Genomic DNA, 25,525 nt, shown 5'->3' with positions numbered 1-25,525 from the left:
ACGATGCTCTGCTACATTACTAAATCTTTGAAGTTGGCTGTCATAGTTTTGCAGATAAGTATAAATATGCAGGAACATATATTTGCCTATAGATTTCTTTTGCAGGTACGAAAATGTCTTGCTTTTTTTTTAATGCTTTTTCTGCTCTCAAAGTGTAAGATAAATGTAACTAAATGTAACTAAATATAATGTAGAATAAATGCAACTACTTTTTAATCTTGTTAATTAACCGCTTCTATATTTATTATTTATTAATTTATATTTATTTATTTATTTATTTATATTTATTTTTTATTATTTATAATTTATATTTATTATTTATTAAGTTACAAATATTGCACATGGATTTGCATAGATATTAAAAGTATAGTATCTCTTGTGTAACTGATATTTTAAGACAGTCATACCTTTTAATTTACTTTGTCCCGGGCCACACAAAATGTCATGGTGGGCCACATTTTGCCCATGGGCCTTGCGTTTGACACATGCTTTAGACACTAGGTAGGAGGAGGAGTGGGGGTGTTTAGACAGACAGGTGAACATGGATAAAGACCAGGGCAGAGGAGAAGGAACCGGAGTAACATCTACTTACAAATTGTAGCATTAATCATACATAACTATACAAGGATTTCAGAATGATGAAAAACTAACACTGTTGCCATAGCGATAAAAATGTAAAACAAAATATTCATATCTGAGTATCTGAGTCGGAAAAAGTCCTCAAAATGATGCACATGGCAGGAAGCTGAAACCCTTGACGACAAGCTCAGAATTTCTGTCAACAATAAACATTCGTATCAGCATGGTGTACTTTGCTGCGCGGTGTTCTTTAATCCTATCTTGGCATGGACACTTGAACACCTCATAAGTTGTGTTCCTGTTGTAATACCAGTTGGCAGCCGCGCACACATCACACACTGGCGTAGCGCTCCGACCGTATCCATGCTAACAGCCGATGAATCTGCTTTAGCCCGATACAGTCAAACCCTCAGCGGCACGCCTCAAGACAAACTCTCACAACGCAGCAGCCAGCGCTAATGCATGCTAATCTGTGCACATCCTTCACATGCATTATCATTACGTCAAGAGACTCTGTAATTAACATACAGCTCAGTCGGCAAGATTCTCAAGATCCGTCAGTTTTTCCCAGAAACTCAGAAATATTCAGTTTGTTACTACAATGCCTTTTATTTTGATTTATTTACTTAGGATGAGATTGCGGTCATAACTTAAAATAACACATTTTGCCTCAGAGAAAATCAATGCTTCTGACAGCATCAGAGGTTCCTTGGGAGTACATGATGATTTGAGTATGAAAAATGAGTATGCGCACTACACAAAATTAATACATTTATCAAAACATACAGACATAATCTTGACTCGGATCCAGAAAACACTTTCCTTCAATAATTTACAAAGATCTGCGTCTGGTCACCGGTGAATCTCCCCGTGACTGACAGGTGGATTAGCTAATTGGGGCTATGTATGGTCTGCCGTATCAGAAAAAAAATATCACAGGGGGCTGAAAAACCTTGTGGGTTTCTACAAAATCAATGAGCCAAGCACTAAACTCTGTTAATCTGATGTGAGATAAACTTGATTATATTTGTAAATCATAGGTGACCGATGAGCTCTTTCATTTTGCATGCATCACTGAAATAAATAAATGTGATTGCAAAATAACATTTGGCTGCGCTTGACAAGCAACGGGGGACATGGGGACCACACTGATCTCAATCTGTGGAACAAATACAGAGAGATATCATTTTGGATTTGTCAGGCAAGGCATACCCTACTAAAACTCCAAGGTGAAAAACTAAACTAAAATGATGCCATAATCTTGACATATTTCATATAAACACAGGCTGTATTGTGATGTATGCATAGGCCGGAAAAAATTAGCACTGTTGCCAAGTCAGTTAATGGTGAAAAGTGCTCAAAATGGCGCCTATAAATAAAAGACCGAAACCAATATCCCAAATTTATACTGTATTTGTAGTATAGCCTTCGCAACGTTGTTTTTAAAGACTTAAATCTTACCCAGCCTCTTTGCAGCTAATTTGTATCACCACAGGGCAATAACTTCTCATAGTGGTCACTTTAAATACCACAACTTTGAATAAACGCCAGCTCCAGTCTGCGAGTGGAGCCAACAACTTCTACAGTCAGAGACACCCTTTCACTGCGCTTTCATGTTTGTTTAATAGAAGCTAAAATTACGAGACACTGGAGGGCAAAATGTGAGCTATGTGTGCCCTGTTTCAACACGCTAACACGAGGCCTATGATTGATTATACCGTGCTTTGTCTTCACAGCTTGGCCTAAAGTGGCAAACTGGCACTGTTTATGTAAAGAGCGAACACATGCGCAACGAGATACACAGCAAATATTAGAGATGGAACCGAAATGCCAGGTTTAAAAATAGACAAAAGTGACAAGTGTTTGCTGGCATTATTCCTTTGAACTGCACAATTCATTCAGAATTTCAAAGCTGAGATATGGGCTCCCAAGCGGCACTTCCCCCCTCGGAGACAATCGTTTTTGGAAACTGGCTTTTGTTGATTCACACAGTTCGGCACAGTTCTGAACCAGCAGAGATTATTTCAAGGGTTTTGTCCAGTACAAGTGATTCTCAAAAGGGCTGGACACTATAAGAGTCAAAAGTCAGATAAGCAAAACAAATGTGGTCATTGCTTAGGCCAGCGCTGATATGACATGAGGACTTATGGAGAAGGGGCAGCACTCCTCGTTTCATTTTGCAGTTTAATCCGACTATATCATACGTTTGGAAAGCATCTACTATGTGGGCATGAATCTGTCTTTTATCAAGCGGAGATTCAGGGACATGGGGTGAAAAAGGACCATCCAGTGCATTAAGGTTATGTTTCCAGCTTTAAGGATGTCCAAAAACACTGGAGAGAAGGAGCCTATAGGGAGTGATCTCACTTCTTGCACCCCTCTGGGACTGACTGCCCATTACTCTGCCCTTTAAGTAACATCTGCCCGGGTTACGTGCACACACTGCCAGAAAAACACCCTCCAGTCATCACAGGATCACAGGTCAGGATACAAAACACTCTCATCATATATAAAACACTACCCGAGAGAGGACAGACAAATTACAGTACAGTATCTGTCTCCAGTACTGCCTGTATTTTACTGTATCAGTTGCATACACTGAAATGGAAACCTGACATTTATAAATAAAGGTTCACTGTGTAACGTTTCTGGTGGAGGGCGCATGACACATTGCGTTGCCTGGAAAGTTCCACGGTATGATTTTTACTGTTTCATTGCTTAAAATGCCTTGAAAAACGTGCATTCTTTGAACAGGGTCACTTCTTCTTCACAGATCTGAGCTGTAACTTAGCCTTGGAGCGCCACCTGCATGTTTCCACAGAGATAGATAACATCGCCGCTGATGCAACTCCAGCAACCTACCTCATACACGCAAATGAAAGCACCTATTGTGTCTGCCTCTTTGCGAAAGCTGGTTTGTGCATTTATACCGGATGCCCTTCTTGATGCTATTACTGCTTTCTTTTTCTTGGGAAAGCACTTTTAAAGACGACCTTCTGTGCTTGTGTCTGCTCTATAGTTATATTCTATGACACCCGTGGATCTTTATGTTATAAATTGCACATTTTAAATCACAATATTCATCTGAAATGACTTAATAAAAGAAACAAGTATGCCGACTTCTGTGTTAGAAAACTGCGGCACCCAATTGGAGCTGATGTCATCAAAAGGTCATCACAACAAACAACCGTGTAGCTCTCGGCCCTACTATAGATAGTGTTTTGGTTTTTTTTCATTTGTACCAAAATGACTCCGCCACACTGCCGAATCCTATGTGTATCATAAGAAAATAAAATTGAAGAATGACGTTAGTACAGGGCAGTGGGCGTATGCCGGTGGCGATGAAAACGGGGATTGATCAGCAGCTTGGCATTTTGATAATAAGCTCAAACATGCACAAATCACTCCAAAAACAACTTTGAGAATGAGAATGTCAATGAGAAGAGGAAACTATAACAAGCTCTGAAAAGTCCATTTTGCAGAATACGTCAGCTTTAAATATTGGCCATTTTTAGACATGCACATGGTCAAACTTGCAGCTTTAACTAATTGACAGCACATAAGATGGAGTATCAATCAAGCAGCTCCATTGTTTAAGCAAAAAAGACATAAATAACATCCATATTTGACTTATGGATGGAATTACCACAAGCATCAGATCGGTTGTTCTCTGTCGATCTGCATTTAAATCAGACATGTTTTTAAATATACAATTCTAGAGGCACAGATTCACACCAATCACACCTTTTCTGGCACCAAAATGTGATAATAGAAATAGACCCAAAAACACAAGCCTCATTTACAACCAGCATAAAACTAAAATGAATCATACTATCACCAAATTAAGTAAAAGTCATAGCGATGCATCACCGTGACTAAATATTTCGTCCACTTTTTGAGCAGTAAAAGCTGAAATTTAGGACAGAAAACTGGACAAAGTGCTAGTGATTTTCACCAAGACACAAAACAAAAGCTGTCATCTCTTTCTCTGCATCTCATTTCTAGACACCTCTCAAAACTTGGCTTTGTTAATGTTTTGATGACAAATTCTTCAGAAATGCTTGTACCTGTAAATCAGAACAACACAAGTGCCTCTATAAGGTGAGGCCGTATCAGCGTAGTAACGAGAGGGCTATTTTTGCAAGTCTTACAAATAAACTGTCTCAAGTCGACAATGCATAATGAGACTGTATCAAAGTCACATTCGTTATAGGCAAAAAAAACAAGCTCAAAACGTTGAAAGTTGGAATAGCTTAAGACTCCTGAAATCACGTCAGATTCTGGAGGGTGACTATGTTAATGTCTCACTAATAGGCTGACAGAAAATCTATGAGTTATGGCAGTCCTAGGTAATGTCTTTTGAGAGGCCGAGTTATAGATTTTGATGGTCAGAAAGGCCAAGGTCACTGTGTAAATGTGTATATGACAAGAGCAGTGAGGGGATTCCCACGGATATGTACAGTATGTGATGTATGTGGATTTGAGAGGGCATTGTGTCGGGGGAAAGCACCGGAGTTGATTCAGTTGTGTAAGTTAATGGAGTATGAGCAAAAAAATATATAGGAAATACATGTAAAGGTTGTTTTAAATTATGCACTACCAAAAAAACAATATGATAAGGATATATTACATTGCCTGGTTAAAAAAACAAAACAAAACAAAACACAAAGGTCACACACTCTAATATTTTGTTGTTCTGCCTTTAGCTTTGATTACAGCACTCATTTGCTGTGGCATTGTTTCGATTTCGCTTCTGCAATGTCACAAGATTTATTTCCATCCAGTAATTTTAAGGTCTGGACTCTGTGGTGGACAATCCATGTGTGAAAATGATGTCTCATGCTCCTGAACCACTCTTTCACAATTTGAGCCCGATGAATCCTGGCATTGTCATCTTGGAATACGCCCGTGCCATCAGGGAAGAAAAAATCCATTGATGGAATAACCAGGTCATTCAGTATATTCAGGTGTCAGCTGACCTCATTCTTTGAGCACAGACTATTGCTGAACCTAGACCAGACCAACTGCAGGAGACTCGTACCTATTTGCTTAGTTAAATCCAGGCAGTGACTTATTTTTGTGTGGCCAAGCAGTGTATATTTATTCGATGTGCTTGTCCAGGTATAACTTTGTTACATTTAAAGGGCCCATATTATACTATTTTCTGATCTATGTTATAATGTTTCCTCACCACAAACATATGGTGTTGTCGGAGTTGTGTTTTGTTTCATTCACACATGTTTAACACACAAACCTTGCATATTTAGGCTGAGTTCTTCTCTCAAACTGAAAACACACTGTTCCACCTTGTGATGTCATGTGGTAATACAGGAAGTCCTTCATTGTGTTTTTAAACTCCACACACCTTCACTAGAATCATTGGGATAATTTTAGCCCTGGAATGTCCGACCTCTACTAAACAAACGTGTTAACTTGTAAACTAACTACTCAAACATGTGCAAATACAAAACACAAGTCCACCCATGTTTTGTGATGAGGTAACAACAAGAGTGAATTTTGCGTAATATAGAACCTTTAATGAAATAGGGTGTTTAGCTGACTGTGCATAAAATCCTGTTTACTCTCCCAACAATTTTTTTAACAAGATATAGATCAATCTCATAAAAGTAAACTGTTAATTAGCGCTGTAGCATTTTAACACACAGTAAATAGGCACATTTTTTATAACAATTTTCCACATTCAAGTCACTCAAAGCGCTGTACATTAAGGAACCACTCACCCATTCACAAACACATTCATACACCAGTTTACACAGACTGAAAAGCTGTTTTGAAACAAGAAAATCTCTTTAAAAAAATCATATCAGCGTGCTTCCATATCTCTTTACAATCTGAAAAAGTAGCTACAAATGACGTGATGGACCATGATTGTCAACACCGCATCCGAAAATTGGAGAAAGTCAAATGAATAAACTTAAACAGGGGACTTGTGTCTGCTTGAGCATGCTCTTTCTTCTGTTTCAGGTAATAACATTATGTCCCAGACTGTGTTTAAACTTTCAAAGCCCCTCTAGGATTCCACAGCGCTCCAACTTATCTCTGCAGTGTTTATGATATCATCCCCATTTCTGTACCTTTAACTTTTTCCTCATACACCCCCATCTTCCTCCTTTTGGGCCTTTTTTTTCCCCCCGAAAGTGCAATCAGCCTGCGGTCTGCCCACTCCATAATCACTTACTCACATTGATTCTGTATCGACTCGGCCCGCTCGAGTGCCAAGTCAATCGCGAAACATGCCTAAACCCACAATCTGGATCTTAACTTATTCAATATAGTCCTTTTGTCGCCCCATCTCAACATGGGAGTGACGCCCTGGGATGTAATTATCTGACTTCAAATCCCATTCCAATTTATAGCGTTAAACAGTATAAAGCAGGCTCTCCAATCACCCCCCAGACAGAACACAGTGAGTGAATTTGCATGAAGAAAAGCCTATCACCCGGGGAGAATATTAAAGACATGAATCTAAGTGACAGCCTGAACTAAAGCTAAAATACTTTGAAGTCTAAATAAATGAATAGGTCTTTCTCAAAGAGGACGGCAACTTTAGCCCGGGAATAAACTTGAATTCTTGACATTTGAGCGGTAATAAAATGTAAACTCAATGTGACCCAGGGAATGTCGAGGGATTGTAAAAAGAGGTTGTGGGGGATTTATCAGGGGAGGCAGCATGCGCACAGGCTTATCTCCACAACCAATGAATGTACAGGCCAAAAACCTTCAGCCAGATGTCAGTTTATATGGTCCGCTTCATCGAAATAGGCTTTAACATAGGCAGGCATGTTGGAATCATGAGGTAAGCTGGGGACAGGATAGAACGAGGGACATAAAGCTAAGTATTCATTTTTGTTATCCGTTTTTCAATCTTTTATGCAGTGAAGTTAGATGCCGGGGCGTGTGGCTGTTCCCGGCGTCGTGCTATTAATTAAACGACTTGTGGAATGTCTCTCCCCGCTCTTCATTCCCATTTTACAAGCCAGACCGTCCTGTCTAATAAAGCAGCCAAAGGAGTTTTAATAATATAAGGGCGACAGTAGCTCAGTTGGTGGAGTGTTTGTCCGCTGATCCAAAGGTTGACGGTGTGATTCCAGCTCTCACAGATGAATACTGCTGTTGTGTCCTTGGGCAAGACACTTAATCCACCTCAGTATCTGCGTACACTGGTGTATAAATGTGTGTGTGAATGGAAAAGTACTATAATATAATATGAACATTTACCAAATAAGGAAGATGGTAGCTAGAAACACAATTTGTACCAAGTTTGTCAAAAGTATCGAAAATCTGATACTAATTGATACTAAAACAAGTATCGAACTAGATTTTGAGTAGATATCAATACTAAAAAGTCTCATTCACAGGACAGAAGAGTTTTAGAAGGATCTTGAGCTGTATCAGAACAAGTATAAGACACATAGACTGTACACATGGTAATATGAAAGAAAGTACTACCATTTATCGTTGGAAATGACATGAGTGTTTTGGTTTTTTTTTATTATCATCGTGGTATAGGAATCAGTATTGAGTATTGAGTCTATTCCTTAGTCTCATTATCGAGTTTGAAGTTTTAGTATCGTAACAAGATTAGGTCCATCAGAATGAGGTGTGATTTTGACATTATTTATGATTATGATTATTTATCTACGCCTGTCACAATAACAAATTTTGAAGTACAATATATTGCTGAAGAAAATATAGACGATAAACGATAATACTGATAGTAATTTATGCCACTGACAAAAAAAAAAAGTAGTATTATGAACAAAAAAGTATTCTAAATGTATAATATGGTTAAAAAAACATGAGATGCAATAAATAAACAGCAGAATGAAACTTTAAGTAGTAAGTGTACATATAATTAATTATTTATTCAACCCTCGTAGAACAGAACATGTTTTTCCTCATGTCTGTATAATCCCTCAGTCATCCAGGTATGATCCAAAGTAAAAGAAAATTCAAATCTGCCAACAGGACACAAAGTTATAGGAGTGAAGACGTTTTGCTGCTCATCCAAGCCTCTGGGGGAAACTGAAGAAGCGGCTTGAATGAGCAGAGAAACGTCTTCACTCCTACAACTTTTTGCCCAGTTGACAGATTTGAATTTTTCTTTTACCATTTTCCTCATGATCTTGTCCCGTCCCTCGTGGCAACATAACACCTTGATCAGCACATTCGGTTGTTATTAGTAGAGGGCACAGTACACTCTTTCTGCTTATGTTTACATTTTTCAAACCTGGATTAATTACAGTTAATGATAATCAATTGGATCTAAATTGCTAACGCACCGTGATAATGAGTGTCTGCAGGTATCCATATGTAATATGCTAAAAATAGTCCCAGGGCTGTCTGGCAGGTGGTCTGCTGTGCAAGACACATCACACTGAGCCCAAAGTGACAGCATTCGATGATACGACAGTACACATTGAGTCAGTGCGGGATGTATGGGTGAGAATGTAACTGTAATTCTTAACACAACATACAAACAAAATGTCATAATTTAGCCTTTTTCCCCATTTCACATACATATATTGACTATAGTTATTATATTCAGTGCGTCATTTGTGTTTATGACCGCCAAGGCAACTAAGACTCATCAATGACAATTACAGGTCCCCATACAGTTGTCCCTCGCTATATCGTGGTTCACCTTTCGAGGATTATTTTATTGAAATTTGACGTGCTTTTTTACAGTGTATGAACGTGCATTGTGTTCTGTGTTCTGCTGTTGGACTGTAGACCATTGTCCATCAGTCTCCTCCGTGCCGTGTCTCCTGTACAGTACAGAATGTGTTCAGACAAATTTACATAAATGTTTGATCACAGTGTGACTCTGAAGTGCTGTATGTTTGCAATTTGTTTTCTCCCCGACAAAACCCACAATGTCGATGAAACGTTCTGCACTGACAAAGGCGCCTGCGAAGGTTTGAACTTGGAGTTTAAACGAGAGAGAAATGTGAGAAAATGTTAATGCCTGTGTGAGAAAACTGTATAAAGTGTGTGGTGAGGGGTTTTACAGCAAAAAACATATAGAATGATTGTAAAAAATAAAGCTGACTACCTTATGGATTTCGCCTCTTGTGGGTTATTTTTAGAACGTAACCCCCGCGATAAATGAGGGACCACTGTATTACACAAAACTGTCTCTTGTGAGCTTTAAGTCATGTTATAATGCCGTTATCAAAACATACTTGGAGTTGTGTTTTGTTCCATTCACACTGTTTTGAATAATCGTTTATTATTAGACTGTCTACATTTCAAAAGCTCAAAACGCTCTGTTCCACTTTGTGATGTCATGAAGAAGTACTTTTCACGTTAACAGCTACTTTTTACGTTTTGTTGAGCAGAGATGGGAAATTTCACAGCTGAAATGATCCAAATGATTCTAGTGAAGGTGTAGCACTACCGCATTACATCACAAGTGTTTTCAGCTTGAGAGAAGAACTCAGCCTAAATATGCAGAGTTTGTGTGTTGAACATGAAACAAAACACAACTCTGGGTATGTTTTTGATGAGGAAACAACATTATAACATAGTGTAATATGGGCCCTTTAAGGAAATAGATGTTTTTAAGTCCAGGCTTGTCTATTTTTTTCGGGACAGGACAAGATCTCATGCCACAAGATCTCACAAATGTATTTTCAGACAAAAAAAAAGGGTTAACTTTGCTGAGTTCCATGTCTTGAGAAGCTGTAACCCCAAAAGTACTACAATGACTGCAAAAATATACAAATACAGTAATACAATCAGAAAGTGGGAGGCCAAAATTGTGAACTTAACAGCACATTTAAAAAAAGATCGTATTGTCTCATTCTTAAACTATATATATTCTTTAGTCAGGAGGAAGCCCATGAATTTTTATTGAGATAACATGGAAATATTTCATTTTTTTTTGTACACCACAGTAAATAAAACAGCCTTTGATGAAATATTTACTACTTCCAGATAAGTACACCAATTCAAGCGAACGCAAGCGAGTAAACCACAATCTCTCCTCATCCCAAAAATCCGTTTTCACATACATAATTTATACTTCCATTTAACATCTGTAGTCTACGTCCTGTTGCTTGCTGCAGGAAAACACTGGCAGTACAGATGGGCAGGTTATTTCATAAAGTGCAGATTGCATAGAGGCCACACAGTCAGACATAGAGTGGAATAAGTTATCACTGAGCTTAAATCACAGCTGTGAGATAGAAACCCCACTCACCCAAAGCAGTGAGCTCAGTGATATAATGTAAGGGATCATCTGAGGACACAGGGCTCACGTAGACATATATAAAAAGAGGCAGGTCATTCATCTTGTGTCTTGGCTCATTCTGCTTTGGCAAAATAAAGTGTATTTCAAACATCGTAATTGTTAACTGGACTATGCAGACTTTAAAACACATGCCAAAAGAGCTTTTAGAAGCAGGGACAATGACATTATTAAATCAAAATGTCAAAAAGAATGAACTTTTTCTACTCTTTCATCTATTGCAACACTGTTATTCTATTAAAAATTTAAAAAATCTCTATCTAGACACCTCCAGTCACCATATGTTAACGTTTATTTGGTTAAGAATGTATGCAAAAACCAGAAATAGAAATGATCATTTGACTAGCTGACTTTCTTTTCATCCTCTATGTTTTATCTATAGGTTTTTTCACGCTAGAATAGAGACAGAGGATGACTGATGATGAGAGCTTGAGGGATTTTGGCTCAGAGACAAACAATGGGGGGATTAAAGATGATTCCTGCAGCACCGGAGCCCGGGATGGTCAGTCTGAATGCACGAGGCAGGTGGATTTTACTGGACCACCGAACAAAAACTCAAAGAGGCGCAGAGAGACAGGGACATGAAAGCAGAGACATGGAGTTATTTGTGTTTGAGCCAAGCTGTCAGGGGGCACTGCAGCCACAGTTTATGTATGTGCAATAGTAGGAAAAAGTTACATCATGTATTGGTTTGTCTACATGGAAACTGAATAAAGTTTAACAGTGCACTAGGCAACTGGTGGAGTTTGGCACCTGCTTGTTTCTATGGAGATGTTATTGCATTGCCTGAAATGTTGCCCTGTACATTTTTCACAACTGAAGTTTTTGTTGCTAGACCTTGAAAAACATGTATTATCAAAGTAAGAAGTGATGCCACCTGATGGTCTCCTTGGAGATATGTCTAATACGGAGCATTCCAGGCAAAGCAAGAACGCAAAAGTGGCATACCCTCCACCGAAAAGTTACATAGTTCACCTTTAAAGCATGGTTACACTTACATATGTGGTTAGTTGTATTGTTGAGATAAACTTGCTTGTTTTCCATAGATGACACCTGAATTAATATTACATTTAGCTGCCTAAGCTTTACATTAAAGATTTTGCATAAATATAACTCTTCATCCTGAATGGAAATCTAAAATTAGCTAAACCATTTCAAAATTACAAGTACCGTATCCTTCTTTGGCATTTATACACGTACATTAGGCATGCCCAAATTGTGGCCCAGGGGCAAAATACGGCCCTGAGACCAATTTTTCTTTTATTTTCTGCAAGCAAAACACAGTTAACTTAATATAAAATAGATCCAATTGTGTTCTTTTATCTTCTTATGCACACAGGTTCAAACATTATGAGATGTCCTGAGCCAAAATCTGCTTGTAAATGGTCTTATTACGTCAAATTAAAGGCCCAACCAGGATATTGACTGATCCAGCAACACTTCCTGCATCCCTAATAAACACTATGGAATGGAGTGTCAACTGTTTATCACCTTATTTGCTACTGTCATCTTCCATATGAGGTTAAAAATAAACCAACTCCAGAAGGACTATGGAATCAAACCTATTGCGTCTTGTTTTGAGGAAAGAGTGTGTTCCTCTGGGCTCTGCTAATACATTAAACATGATAATGAGGCTAAAGCAGGGCATGTGATCGCCCCACACGGTAGTTTAGTCTCCATAGATACTCCGCCTGTAGCAGAGTACTCTTTCTGGTAAGACACCGCCGCTCTGTCGGAGTGGTTTCAGTTGTCTTCTGCTGTGACGCACCGCCCAAAGCTTCTAACCTGAGTCTTGACCCTGATCTGTTGTCCAACTGATGAGGTGCGGAAATAAAGAAAAAAAACAAAAATAAAACAACTCCATGTATGTTTTAATTCATTCAATTCTTCTTTTCTTTTAATTTTTAAGCTATTATTTTAGTACCAGCGTTTTATTGCTCGAAAATAACTTGTTATTCTAAAAGGACAAGTTATGAGTCAGGTCTGTAAAAGAGACAACGCTCTCATCGTATTAATGCAAGTTTTTATAAGAATAATAAATGCTTAATATCATAAACTGAAGTCATTCTGTCTATTAGAAAGTAGTGTTGTGAGCGTAGACCCAGTCATTAAAAGATAAAGATGGCACAGTTTCCAGACTTGTTTATGACTCTGCAAACTCCCAGCTCAAAGGTAAGGCAAAGCAAAGGCAAGGCAAGTTTATTTGTATAGCACAATTCGTACACAAGGTAATTCAAAGTGCTTTACAGAATAAGAAAGACATTAAAATCACACAAATCAAAACATAAATGATCACAAATAATCATCATAAAATTAACATTAAAAGAGAAGAAACAGAAGAGTGCAGAATAAAAACCTTTCAGTCATATCCACAGCTAAACAGAACTGTTTTGAGCCTGGATTTAAACATTGTCAAAGTAGAGGCCTGTCTCACATCTTCAGGAAGAATGTTCCAAGTTTTAGCTGCATAAAACTTAAACGCTGATTCCCCATGTTTAGTCCTGACTCTGGGCACCAGCAGGAGGCCGGTCCCTGAAGTCCTCAGAGTGTGAGATGGTTCATATGGCACTAACATGTCGCAGATGTACTTTAGACCTAGGCCATGGAGAGACTTGTTCACAAGCAGTGCTGCTTTAAAGTCTATTCTTTGAGCTACAGGAAGCCAGTGCAGAGATCTGAGCACAGGACTTATGTGCTCATACTTCCTGGTTCTAGTCAGGACCCGAGCAGCAGTGTTCTGGATGTACTGCAGCTGTGTTAAGGCTCATTTGGAGAGACCAGTGAGCAGGCCGTTACAGTAGTCTAACCTACTGAAGGATAAGTCTCTCTAAGTCTGGCTTTGACAGTATACCTTTGATTTTTGCAATGTTTTTTAGGTGGTAAAAAGCTGCAGATGTTACTGATTTGATGTGGCTGTTAAAGTTCAAGTCTGAGTCCATTATTACCCCTAGATTTCTAGCCTGATTTGAAGGTTTTAGAGAGAGACTGGAGGTGACTGCTGACACTTTCTCTATGTTTCTGTGGGCCAGAGATAATGACTTCAGTCTTGTCTGAGTTCAGCAAAAGAAAGTTGTTTTGCATCCACACACTGATCTGTTGGATGCAGTGGCAGAGTGAATCCACTGGTCCATATTCACCTGCTGCCAGTGAGACATAGATCTGAGTGTCATCTGCATAGTTGTGGTAAGACACAATATTAGGTAAATATTATTAACCCTAAATAACACGGTGGAACATCTCACTATAATAACAGAAGTGTATATACACTTCAACAAAAAGCAATACTTACAGACAGCGTTTTGCATCCACTCTTTATAAAATGTCAATTCTAACGTTCACAGCAGCCCATCTCAAAAGGAAACTCTCACCGCTTACTACAAGGCGTATGTTCCCCCACAAAACTGTCACTCAGCATCACTACACATCAATACACATTTATCTCTTTCCACCGTGTTCTCGCTTCTTTCACTCCTAGCGTTGTCAGTGCTGTCTAATGCTATAGCAGTTTGCCCGTAGATTTAGTTCACAGCTTAGTCCTATCAGTGGCTGTAAAAGGCCCGTGTCAAACCTCTCACTCAAACTCTCCTGTGCGGGTCTGCTGTGTCTCTGAATCTCATGGCCGGGCTCTAAATGTCTAATTGCCCTCTCAGTCTGTTCCATCTGTGATCCTGTGACCGCCACCAGACCAGGGGGTGCTCCTGGCAGCATTCCCCAGCTCATAAGGCATTCATCAGTGGGTGCCTTCCTCTCTTACGCTCTCCTGTACTGGGTCTTTTGGCTGCCTGGGAACGTTCATATCAAAATCGATACTAGGTTAATGCTCCGGGTGATGTCTCTAGAAGTATGGCTGGCACACAGAGGACAGCTTTTTTGTAGGATTCAATATCAGCTCTTAATGGTGTCTGGATGCACGGATGGGTCAAGTTTTGTACCCAGCCCAGACATACTTCAGATGTTGCAGATGTAATCATTTGAGCTGCCCATAGTACTGTATTATGCAGTTTCGACATGATTTTGAGATAGGAAAATACCATTTTAATAAAAATGAATGCAGTTGTCACTTTAATAGTGACTCATATCATATCATTATGTTTGTATTTTTAGTTTATAGCAGTGGCTCTCAAAGTAGAGTTGTCCCTGGGCCATGTGTTGGGGGTCCCACAAAACAGTTTCTTATGATATACAATCTGAAACACATATTATTTTTGATGGACACCAATAAAGTAATAATCCAAATTTGGATTTATATATGGTTTAAACACATAATAATAACAATAAAAATGTAACAACAACAGAGAACCCCTGGTCATATTATCATAAAAATCTTTCTCATTAAGTAATGTTGGAGTCTACACTCGTGAAGCTGAACATCTCGTGTTTACAGTTCAGTTTATACAATCCTGTTGCAAAGTTGCTTGGGATAATATGGATAAATGTGGTATGATGTTTATGTTTTCTGCATTGCCTTCAAATCTCTGTTTCGTCTCTGCATTAGTATCCTTTGGCAACACATATTAGCAAATACTCAGAACTCAGAATACTGGTATTGATATTAGAACTCATTTTGACAAAGCGCAGTTGCACCTCTGGCATAGTTACTTTAAAAGACAGGCCTAGTTTCTCTCTGCAGTGGTCCTAAAATAATGTAAAAGTGTGGACATTCATTTCTGCCTTATCTTAGTAACAGCCAAACAAACTAACAAAGCCCCACACATCAGACGCAGCAAAGGATTCAAGGACATCACTTGACTGTAGTGTAAATGAATGTAGGATTCACAAAGCTTCAGATCGGTCACAGCGTATAAGCTCTATACCACTGTCTATGTACGGAGGCGACCATGACAGTCTGGTGTGTCTCTTCTTAAGTGTGAAATTGTGTGTGCGTCCAAAAGCATGTGTCTTTGTGCACCCGATACAGTAAGGACGTTTCATTATTCCCGAGTGTTTACTGACAGATACTGGCCAGGCCTGACTGAGCAGCTTTGGGCTTCATTATTCAGTGCTTTGGACAGACAGGAATCACAAGGCACATGCTATGACTGCACACTCCACGCTTGTCCCACTGGGATATTTAAGCGGGTGTGACTACCGGGACACATTCACGCAATAGTTGACAATTTGGCAGCGAGCGGTACCATGTTTATTTAGGCCAAAAATAGCTCTACGGTACACTCTAAATAGAACACGAGCAGGAAAGTTGTGAAAACGCCTAAATCATCCAAATTATAAAGTTCAGAATAAATGAGTCTCTGGGCTGGAAATTAACACAGGCAGAAGTCACAATCAATCTTTTGTAAATTAGAGCTAATTCATGGAGCCTATTAGACTGAAGCATAATAAATTAGCATAGAAGATCGGCAGTGGTGATAAGTTACAGAGGATGGATTTTCTTATAAAAAAACTGATTTTGCAAGAGTATTCAGTGAGTCATTTAGTGCGCTGTATGGTAGTACATCATGCTAACATGTGTAGTGTGATCAGATGATGGAAAAAGACAAATGAAAATCGATCTGGCTGATTAGATTTCTTGAGTCATTCCATCAAAAACCATAGAATCTCAGAGTAATTAAATCATTCTGGCATTAAAAGGTAACAACGTTCACATGTTTTGAAAGGTTATTCAGCAGACAGAATGTTCTATCCTTTTGGGTTTTGTCATTCACAAATGTTTTGTAATGTCTGAGCTGTGGGCATTTCTTTTGTCACACAATGTTATTCATTAAACCTTTTAGCCAGTTTTAACCAGTTGACCTTTCTAACCACTGTGCCGTTTTGACAATACTGTTTTTTGTTTGCTTTTTTATGTCTAAATTCTGGTTAAAACCAGAAAAACAATATTACTGCATATTTGGCCCAAAGGGTGCAATAAAAAAATGTGCTATGCATTTTGTAACCTGGTGTAACACTACACAAGTACATCACACTTACCCTGTCCTCCTCCTCTCTCAGGTCCGGCATAGTCCCGATGCACAGGCTGACCACTGTCACTGCCACCATGATGACTGACATACAGGCGAAGATCTTCCCTGGTAGCCCTGACTGTGGATTCTCCACCATGTCTCTGAGCCAGTTCATCACCTTCCGATAACGTGTCTCCTCCACCGGAACTCTCTGCATGGCATTCCTCTGCCTCCTCTCCTCGTCTCTCCTCTCCTGCTCGTGCACCTCCTCTATCCGAGTATACATCTTTCTTTTACAGCAGCGCTCCATGTAGGCCATCTCCACGCCCCAGTACGTCAGTTCATCATGCAGAGACAGAACGCACATCTCTCTCAGTAGACGCAGTTTGCCCGCTGCCAGGAAGTTGAGAATGACCCTGAAGGCGGAGGGTGACCGGTCGAAGAAGAACTCCTTGCGGGCTTCGTCGTAGTCATCACAGACGTCGGCGATGTCCTCTGGCGAGCGGCAGCCGCACAGACGACCCAGGCGTGTGAGGGGGAACTGCTCCAGGGTGCTCCAGGGGAAGGTGTAGCGATTTCCCCCCACATTGATCACCGCTAACAGGCCGTGGTCGATGGAGAGCAAGTCCTCAGGCCGACGGATGAACTGAGCCCTTTGGTAGTAGACTCCCTGAAGGTACAGATCAAGAACGCTGAATGTTACAGTTTTTCTGATGTATTATATGGCTGCTTGATATTGTTCACATCCCTGCAATTGTCATTATCAACAACAGACAAAAGTAACAAACTCCTACTGTCTAAGAGTGAGTAACATTTACAAATTATTCCAATAACACTTATGAGAAATGTGCCAAAAGCCCATAATTGTGTCTTTTGAGGTAACTAACTAAAAATGTCTTCTTCACACAATACACTCTCTTTTAGCATATATCCAACCCACACTAGTTCCACCTACTATTAACCAGAGAGTTACTTTTTTAGTCTAGACACCAGACAAAGTAAGGCTCAAACATTTCACTCAGCATGCTTTTAAAACTGAGTTGGCACTTTCATATATTGTAATCTGGTTATAAATAAATTTCATTATGCAGTCTGTCAACAAAACTAAACTAATCTAGCAGGGCAGATTGTAATGCATCTCCATTTGCAGTGCACTGAAAACAAATCAATATCAACACATTATTCAAAACAAATTGGCTAAAACAAAGAAAAGCTATATCCACATGTCCCGTTCCTCACCTTGATGGTCTCAGTCTCTGGTATCTCGGTGAAGATGCGGTCGAGGCTGCTGTCGTCGCTAACAGACAGGTTGCTAAAGTCATGGTTGGCGTTGCTGATGATGGGCATGGCGGCATCTGGGACACACGCTGCTCACCTCAAGAGCAGCTCAGGCAAAAACAAGCTTCACAGGATGGACCCAGCAGCCCTTAAAATCACCAAAACTGTACACATGCAAATCACTCCAGTTTGAGAAAAAAAAATGGCTTTCTCCTTTCCCCTTCAGAGCACTGAGGGATGAGCTATGGCTTTGACTTCCAAATGGCAAAGTTCAGACCAGACAACAGAGCGTCTGGTCATCTACAGTCACACTATTTGTAGTTTGTGGTGATGCAGCAGATCAGTGGGATTATCCTGCCACGGAAAAGAGAATCCTGCATAGAGAGTGTGTTAGGATTGATCAGGGGCAGAGCTGCATAAATCTGATGCCAATTGTGCGGTGTCCAGGGAGCCAGGGGTGTCCTGTGTCTGGCTGGCAGGGCTAGGGAAGGCCTGCGCTCATGATGGCATCCTGTAGAAAACAACAGAGCGTGATGTGAGTCAGGCGGGTTTCAAACAGCAGAGAGTGTGATTGGATTTGCACTTAACAAGTCGAAAGGTGAACGGTCAGTACCCAGAGTGGCATTCACATGTGATTCATTAGGGCTTTAGTCATGTACCCGATTAACCAGTCGATGGCATCATAATTTATTACAGCAGACGGCAGATAAGAGAAAGCATGGAGTCAATTAGCTAGAGTTTTGGAAGTGACTTAAACCTGTCTTTGCACTTGTGAAGATGCGGTTTACTGCTTCTCGGAATACATGGCACAAAACCCAAGAAAAAATGAAAAGCTTTTGCCAATGCTATACTTACTCTCATTTTTGTCAGTTAAGCACATGTCTTTAGTTCAGTAAGAATTTCTTTAGTTAACTCCAGCTCTTATCACATGTTAGTTTTGTACGTGCCAACTTAAAATCGGGTTTTAAGAAAGTGACACTGTCAAACTGAACTACACAAATGGCTGTCGAACAGTTGCTTCAAAGAGGTTTGTTTGGCGTTTTGACATGTTTGAAGGTTCTTTGTAACAGATCACTACTGCGCTACACAGGTTCAAAAGTAGCAGAGAGATTTGATTATATTTTATCGGAACATAACAATAAATGCCAAGAAATTCCAAGAAATGGTAGGTGTAACATTCATCACACTTCCAATTTTACCATAGCCATGTATTTGCCTTTGGGACCAACACATATAGTCCTACAACCCTTGTGGCTCCTTAAATACATTTAATACAATCTTAATGTTGACAGTTTTGACATATTCCTGTGTCTGATATGCGTATACAAGATAAATATAAGGCAGTGTCCAGCAGTAATCTGACCAGAACTGAAGAAGCATCTTGGATAAGCAGCAGAAACATCTTCACTCCTACAACTTTTTGTCCAGTTGATCGATTTGATTGATTTTTCTTTTACTTTGGATCAAACCCGGGCAACTGAGGGATTACATAGATCTCTGACATGGAGGGAAACTAAAGGTAAATAGTCTGTTCTACCTTCAATATGGAGGGCTGTAGTCGATTAAAGAAATTCAATATATTTGACCCATAGTGCACTGAAAAGACAAGAAGCACTAGTCCATTTGTGTGTAAAAAGGTAGAATAAACTGCCTAAACAGTCTATTCCCAAATGTCCAGCTTACCAAATACACGCCCTCTCCGTTCTGCTACGGTCCATGTAAATCCATTATACTCCTAGTCAAATAATTAATCAACGAATAAAAGTTTTGGTCAACTAAGACAACACCGACTGATCAACTGTGCAAACAACTAAAGGCAGACAGCCCCGGTAATATGTATGGCATTGAAATGGGGCCATATAAGGATGACAGTGCAATGAAAGACAGACTGTTATAGAAAATGGCAGAAAACACAGAGGTGGAGAGTACGAACAGCACACCTCAATGAGACTGCAGTGCTGAGGCCCCTCCCTCTCATTCTCTCTGGAAACAAGACAGACAGAGCGATCAGCGCCGCAGCCGTAACAGGAGGGCTATTGTGGTCACTCAAGTTGAACAGCAGGGGAAAAAAAAAACAAAAAAACCTTATGACCCGTTTAGGACAGGGCTGTTCTTTATGGCAGGTGTGAGAAAATGAGCAGGGACAGAAAAGAACATTGTGAGAACACTGAGTTATTAGCTGCAAGACTGACTGCAAACGGCGCAACAAACACCAAACATTAGCTCCCAAATGGTTTCCTGGCTCTGAAATTGAAGTGTAAACTTATTGGCAGCCTGGCTTGTCCAAGTTGTACGGGAGGATTTGCTGTGTACTAAAGCCTCAGATATTTTGTGTCGAATTCTACATTTCTACACCAACAGGTCTGTTTTACGATCCAGGGCGCCATTCCCATTGTTTATGAGAAGCAAAACCAGCCAACTGCAATGGAGAATAGTATTTAGTACCAGAAAAGAGCAGGTCTTTGCTTCTCTAGCGAACACATCACACAACTGCAAACAAAAGGTCTTCGGATTCGGAAAAATGCTCCATCCAGTAAAAAAGAAACAACCAAAAACTCGAGTAACTGAGCTTGTGGAGTTTTTTAAGAAGGCTGATTGAAAACATTGATTTTACTTGTCAATACTGGTACTTAATCAGTGCACCATGTAAAAAAAAACACTTTCTAATTAAAAGGTATGTAATAAATGTTGTAGTAGAAGGAAACATTGCTGCTGTAACTTTCAAAATGATACAACCACGGTGAAAAATCCCTTCATAAAAATGTCTTGGGCCTCAGGAGAAGAATTTCCTTTTGGAGAAAATATAACCCGACGAAGAATGTATTTTTAAATATAATGACTATTCTCAATAATAATATAGCATAATATAAAAGAATAACATGTAAGGTTTCTGAGGTTTGTGTGGGCTGATTATCTAGTGAGGAAGTTTTGCTAATATTGGGCCATATAGTCTGGAATTTAGCAAAGGAAATAGCACTTTGTAAATCGGTCCGTTCAAAGATTTGACATTGCACAAAAATGCATGATCATCCTGGATTTCAAACGTTGTCAGTGTCCTCTTGTTTTACTCTTTGAAAAACAACTATCACATTAAACGCTAATCAAGGATGCTTTGAACAGTGGCTGCATGGAAAATGAGGCAAATGGGGATTTATAGATGTGCTGAAAAGGCTGAAACATCTGGAGCTGTCCTGGGAGACTTCTGTTGGCTTATAACATCACATCTGTCCGGCACTTTCCGTATACTTCTCCTGTGACTTTTACATAACAAATTCCAATATATTCAGCCTTGTCTCTCGTACACCTTACATGCCGAACCTTCACCTTGCCTTTTCAGTGTACAGTCAGAATGGGCGCATAACTTTGACTGGATGTGTGAATGGAGAAGCACTCAGTTGAAGCATTGTACCCTCCTATTGTAGACTTTGGTATAAGGTCCAGTAGTGAGAGCCAATAAATCACTTCTGTGACAGCCCTGGTGTTTCATTTCCACCTCACACAAGGCAAAGGGAGCTCCGTGAAGTATTTATTAATCACTTTTTATTCCCTCTGGCTGTTGTTACTGAGTGAAAAGTTAATTGGGGAAGCTGGAATTTCTCACAGCTTTAAGGATGTGCAGCAGCCACTTGAATTGGAATTCGACAAAAGAATTTTCCTTTTGCATAGAGAATAATGGGGTTTGCTGGAGTTGGAGTCATCCTTTATTCCGCTTTCAGTCAAAGAGAGGGAGAAAGAGAGAGAGCTTATATAAAATTCATGGGCAAGTCAACAGTGACTGCATTTGGAGCTGGTGAATGGACCCATGTCTCATTTCGGATCGGGTTACCATCTCTATGCAACCAGCAAAATTGGAGACAATGCGCCCTAAAGAAATTACGCACGGAGTTTTGGCATTCTTCAGTGCCTGGTTCATATTTACTATGCAGTACAGCGACTGTATGCAGATAATTTATAACAGCCAAAGAGTGATGGGCTTGGACTATAGAGCAGCTTTCACCACTGATAGAAAAACCTGTTCAATAAATGTTAAACCCTCCGCGAATAGATCTAAACTTGGGGCACACGACTTCCTAAACCTCCATCTCCTCGGACAAGTTTGTAGAGCATACTGACCTCGATGTATCCGGGCAGTTGCCGCCAATTCCCCGCGTAAAAAAAAAAGCTTAACGTGGCTCCGGTCCTTCAGCTCAAAGCCGATGTGTCCCCTCTGCGCATGCCGTGAGGACTCAGCCGTCTCTCCGGTCTAAGCATGATCCGCTCCGGGAGAGGACAGGAGCACACAGAGCAGGAGCGGAGACTGTAACTGTGAAGGTGTCCCGTCTGAGTCCGGACCCGTAGTGCTGCGCCAGGGAGGAGGGGGAGGAGGAGGAGGAGGAGAGGGAGGAGGGGGGCGGGTTGGAGAGGAGAGGAGAGGGAGCGGCGGTGCGCAACAGAGCACCCAAGTTGAAGTTTTGCGTAAAGCAGGTGACACTGACTGACAAGACCACGTGAGATGCTGGAAAGATACAACCCGTAGTGAGAAAGAACTACATTTCACAGGTTTCAGTTTCCTTTTAGATGTGCCGATGATATCAAGGACACTGTGGAGATGATGCCAAATCGGTCGCTTTACGCATCTGAAGCGGGCGCGGTTCTCCATTAATCAAACCTGGCATTATGGATATAGCCTTGCAAATTAAGTAATGCCAGTAATATAATGAAACATGGCGGGTAACTGTAGCTTCTCCATTCAATGAATACACATAAAAAACATAGAACTGGTTGTGGCATCGCTCTGTAAAGCCTGAAAGACTTCATTGTAAAGTGATGTTAACATTTCTTTTTCTGGCTGTATCCTGTTAATCTGTGAAACATGTGGAGCACAGCTGGTGAAAAAAGTATCCTAAAGTGTGACATTGTCTACTGCACAAATGGAAAGTTCAGCAAAACAGATATTACCGAGTTCACACATTTGTCTCTTGCTCTCTCTGTGTCCTTGAGAGGAGCTCATTAGGTAGCACAAGCCCCAGGCAACAGCTAAAACAAGCAAATACTCTGCCCACGACCTGAGTGTGCTAACAGTGCTAACGGTGCGGACGCCACATTATCGCTGCTCAAGATGGAAACAGGCGCAGCAGGCAGGGGTTCTCCAAGGCTGCGTACGAGGACCACTGCGTTTCCATGTGTATCATCACTATTCATTAACCCGGTATATGAGTTTATGCAACATGAGACTGATCACACATAAAGAACCATTAGGAGTTTGAGCTGTGTACACACTAACGGCAGTATTTGAATCACTCATGCCGTACTGTGGATTCTCTTTTATTGTTTAATAATGCAATGCCATTTCCAAGGAGTACTTTAATGCATTCAGGTGAAATGACCGAGGCACAGGTGCACTAGGAGAAACAGATATTAAGATAATTCGTTTATGGGTTTTATTACCTTTAGGCTGCATTTACCTCTCAATATAATACGCAGTGATAGTAATTGTGCCTGTTTTATTAATGACAAAGCCGCGTTTTTACAAAGGCAAACCATTTGACTTGGTGATTTTACAGTATGATTACAGTTAGCCGCACAAACATGTCAAACACTGTGTATGTCCAAATATTGGCACGGCATGGAAGTGTGTTCATTATCCATGTCCTGCCCATCAGGGCAGTTCATGTCGCCAAAACAGTGCCACAGATACCAGCCTGGATTGTGGGTACTAATAGTAGACTTTGGTGTGGCAGATTAAAAGAGTAATCCCTCACAGATGAGAGGGGAGAGATGGGATCACCGCCGCTCCCGTGTTGTGGTCTGTGTGCAGCAGAGAGGCAGAAGCTGCTATTAAAATATATTTCAAAACACTACTGTGGCTTTCAAGAGGTCATCAGGAGGCTGCAAAATGAAGCTTTGAAAATGTTGAATGAGAAAAATCTGATCTGGCTGAATGAAAAGGTTTATATTAGGTTTGAATTTGACACTCACTAACTTCAAAAACTTCAAATAAATGGCACAAGTTAATTTTCTCGAGTCAGAAAATGTAATAAGCACTTTTGAGAGTAAACTTAATGTTATTTGGACTTTAAGGGGAAATTCTGAAATGAACAAATGGCAGATAACTGGTCATTTCACCTGCAGTATTTTATCTAACTACACGGTTAACAAAACCTCACATAATATTACAACAAATAAAAGAAAAAATGCTGATATGTAACGTGTAAAGCAGCCACAATTGTGCTCGTGTAAGAATATAACTCAAGCAGAAGCGGTCAAAGAAAAGACTCAATCTGTCCGGATATAACATCTGATTTGTAATTTAGCAGTTAATGAAATAGATAGACGTTAAATTAAGACATTAAGGCATTAAATCATGCGCAAATCTGAATGGTTTTGATCACCTCCGAAGTAATGCATGTTTAAGTGAATTTCTCCTCAGTTATGACAAGTTAGTATTACATTTTTTTCATTGTGAGGGATGCCATAGTTTATAGATGGTTTTGTCACGGCCCCTTTCAATATTTGGAGAGTACAATATATTTTTTGAAGAGTCTGATCAAGAGGACTATAGATATTATTTAATGTCATCTTATCAAGAAAAACAACTGCTCAATCAATTTGATATTGTTAACTTAAAGTTGTAGATTTACTCTCAGAGGGAAAAATAACCAAACCTATAACTCAAGTAAGAGTCGTGGATGAAATACATTACTCAAGTATGAAAAGTGTTGTGAAAAAGTACCGTTGTGTTTTGTTTTAGACTAAAACAGTCCAGAGTGGTCCCTAGTTCCTCCTCCCTCCATCTTCACAAAAACAGTTAAATCCTTAGTCGAAAATTCGCACAAACATTCTTTTTCATTAGTTTACGTATCCTCAGATGTCCCGATCGCTGACTGCGTTCTTTTCCCCTGGTCCCCTGCTGAAACACATTTAATTTGTGCTGTTGAAGTTTTGATCAGGTTAATAGCTCTTTCTGAGGACGCGTGCACGAATAGATTAAGACCCACTGCACCGCGACACAACAAAGAGTGAATGTAGGAGAAGAGCAGACTTTGGGTTATCAGAAACAGAGGGGACATAGTCTGGGGACAAATGGGAGCATAGGTGGCATCAGATTGGAAACAGGTAGGAAAAGGACTACGGATGAACCTGTTGTAGTGGGAGAAGAGAGAAAGGGATGAGGAGGAATAAGAGTGGAATTAAAAGGAGTGGACAGCTTGATGAAGCACCCAGCTGACACAAAGAGACAGCAACTACAACTGGTCGCTTTCAATTAGCGTCTCTAATTTGATCCTAAGATAATGTTGTTTACGTTTCCTATTAATTAAATCGCTAAACATAGGTCACTCTTCTGGCGGGGTGGAGGATAGCAACAGATGGAAGTGCATTTAAAGGAGGACTATGTATTCACTGGTGCAGGGGCTGCCACTTGCTTATCGCCTTGGAGATGTTACAGCTTTGTCAAGGATGTTTTAAGCAATAATAACATCGGCAATTTAATAATGCAAGAAGGATGAGTTTAATG

The 25,525-nt window shown here is 40.0% G+C and overlaps 1 protein-coding gene across 1 annotated transcript in view; it reads right to left on the bottom strand.

The window, feature by feature from the left end:
• The window catches only part of kcng4a (potassium voltage-gated channel, subfamily G, member 4a), a 32,229-nt gene extending 14,024 nt beyond the window's left edge, over positions 1 to 18,205 (bottom strand). Inside the window, exons 1-2 of the mRNA XM_033968799.2 lie at positions 17,992 to 18,205; positions 16,781 to 17,422 (exon numbers count right to left, since the gene is read on the bottom strand). Of these exons, the coding sequence (XP_033824690.1) occupies positions 16,781 to 17,422; positions 17,992 to 18,099 (750 nt within the window). The 5' untranslated portion in view covers positions 18,100 to 18,205. The remainder of the gene's footprint in view (positions 1 to 16,780; positions 17,423 to 17,991) is intronic.
• Positions 18,206 to 25,525: the final 7,320 nt, after the last annotated feature.

The sequence above is a fragment of the Periophthalmus magnuspinnatus genome, chromosome 6 (assembly GCF_009829125.3).
Source record: "Periophthalmus magnuspinnatus isolate fPerMag1 chromosome 6, fPerMag1.2.pri, whole genome shotgun sequence".
Classification (NCBI taxonomy): Eukaryota; Metazoa; Chordata; class Actinopteri; order Gobiiformes; family Gobiidae; genus Periophthalmus; species Periophthalmus magnuspinnatus.
The sequence above is the reverse complement of the archived record's forward strand: the minus strand, read 5'-3'. Positions and strand labels throughout refer to the sequence as shown.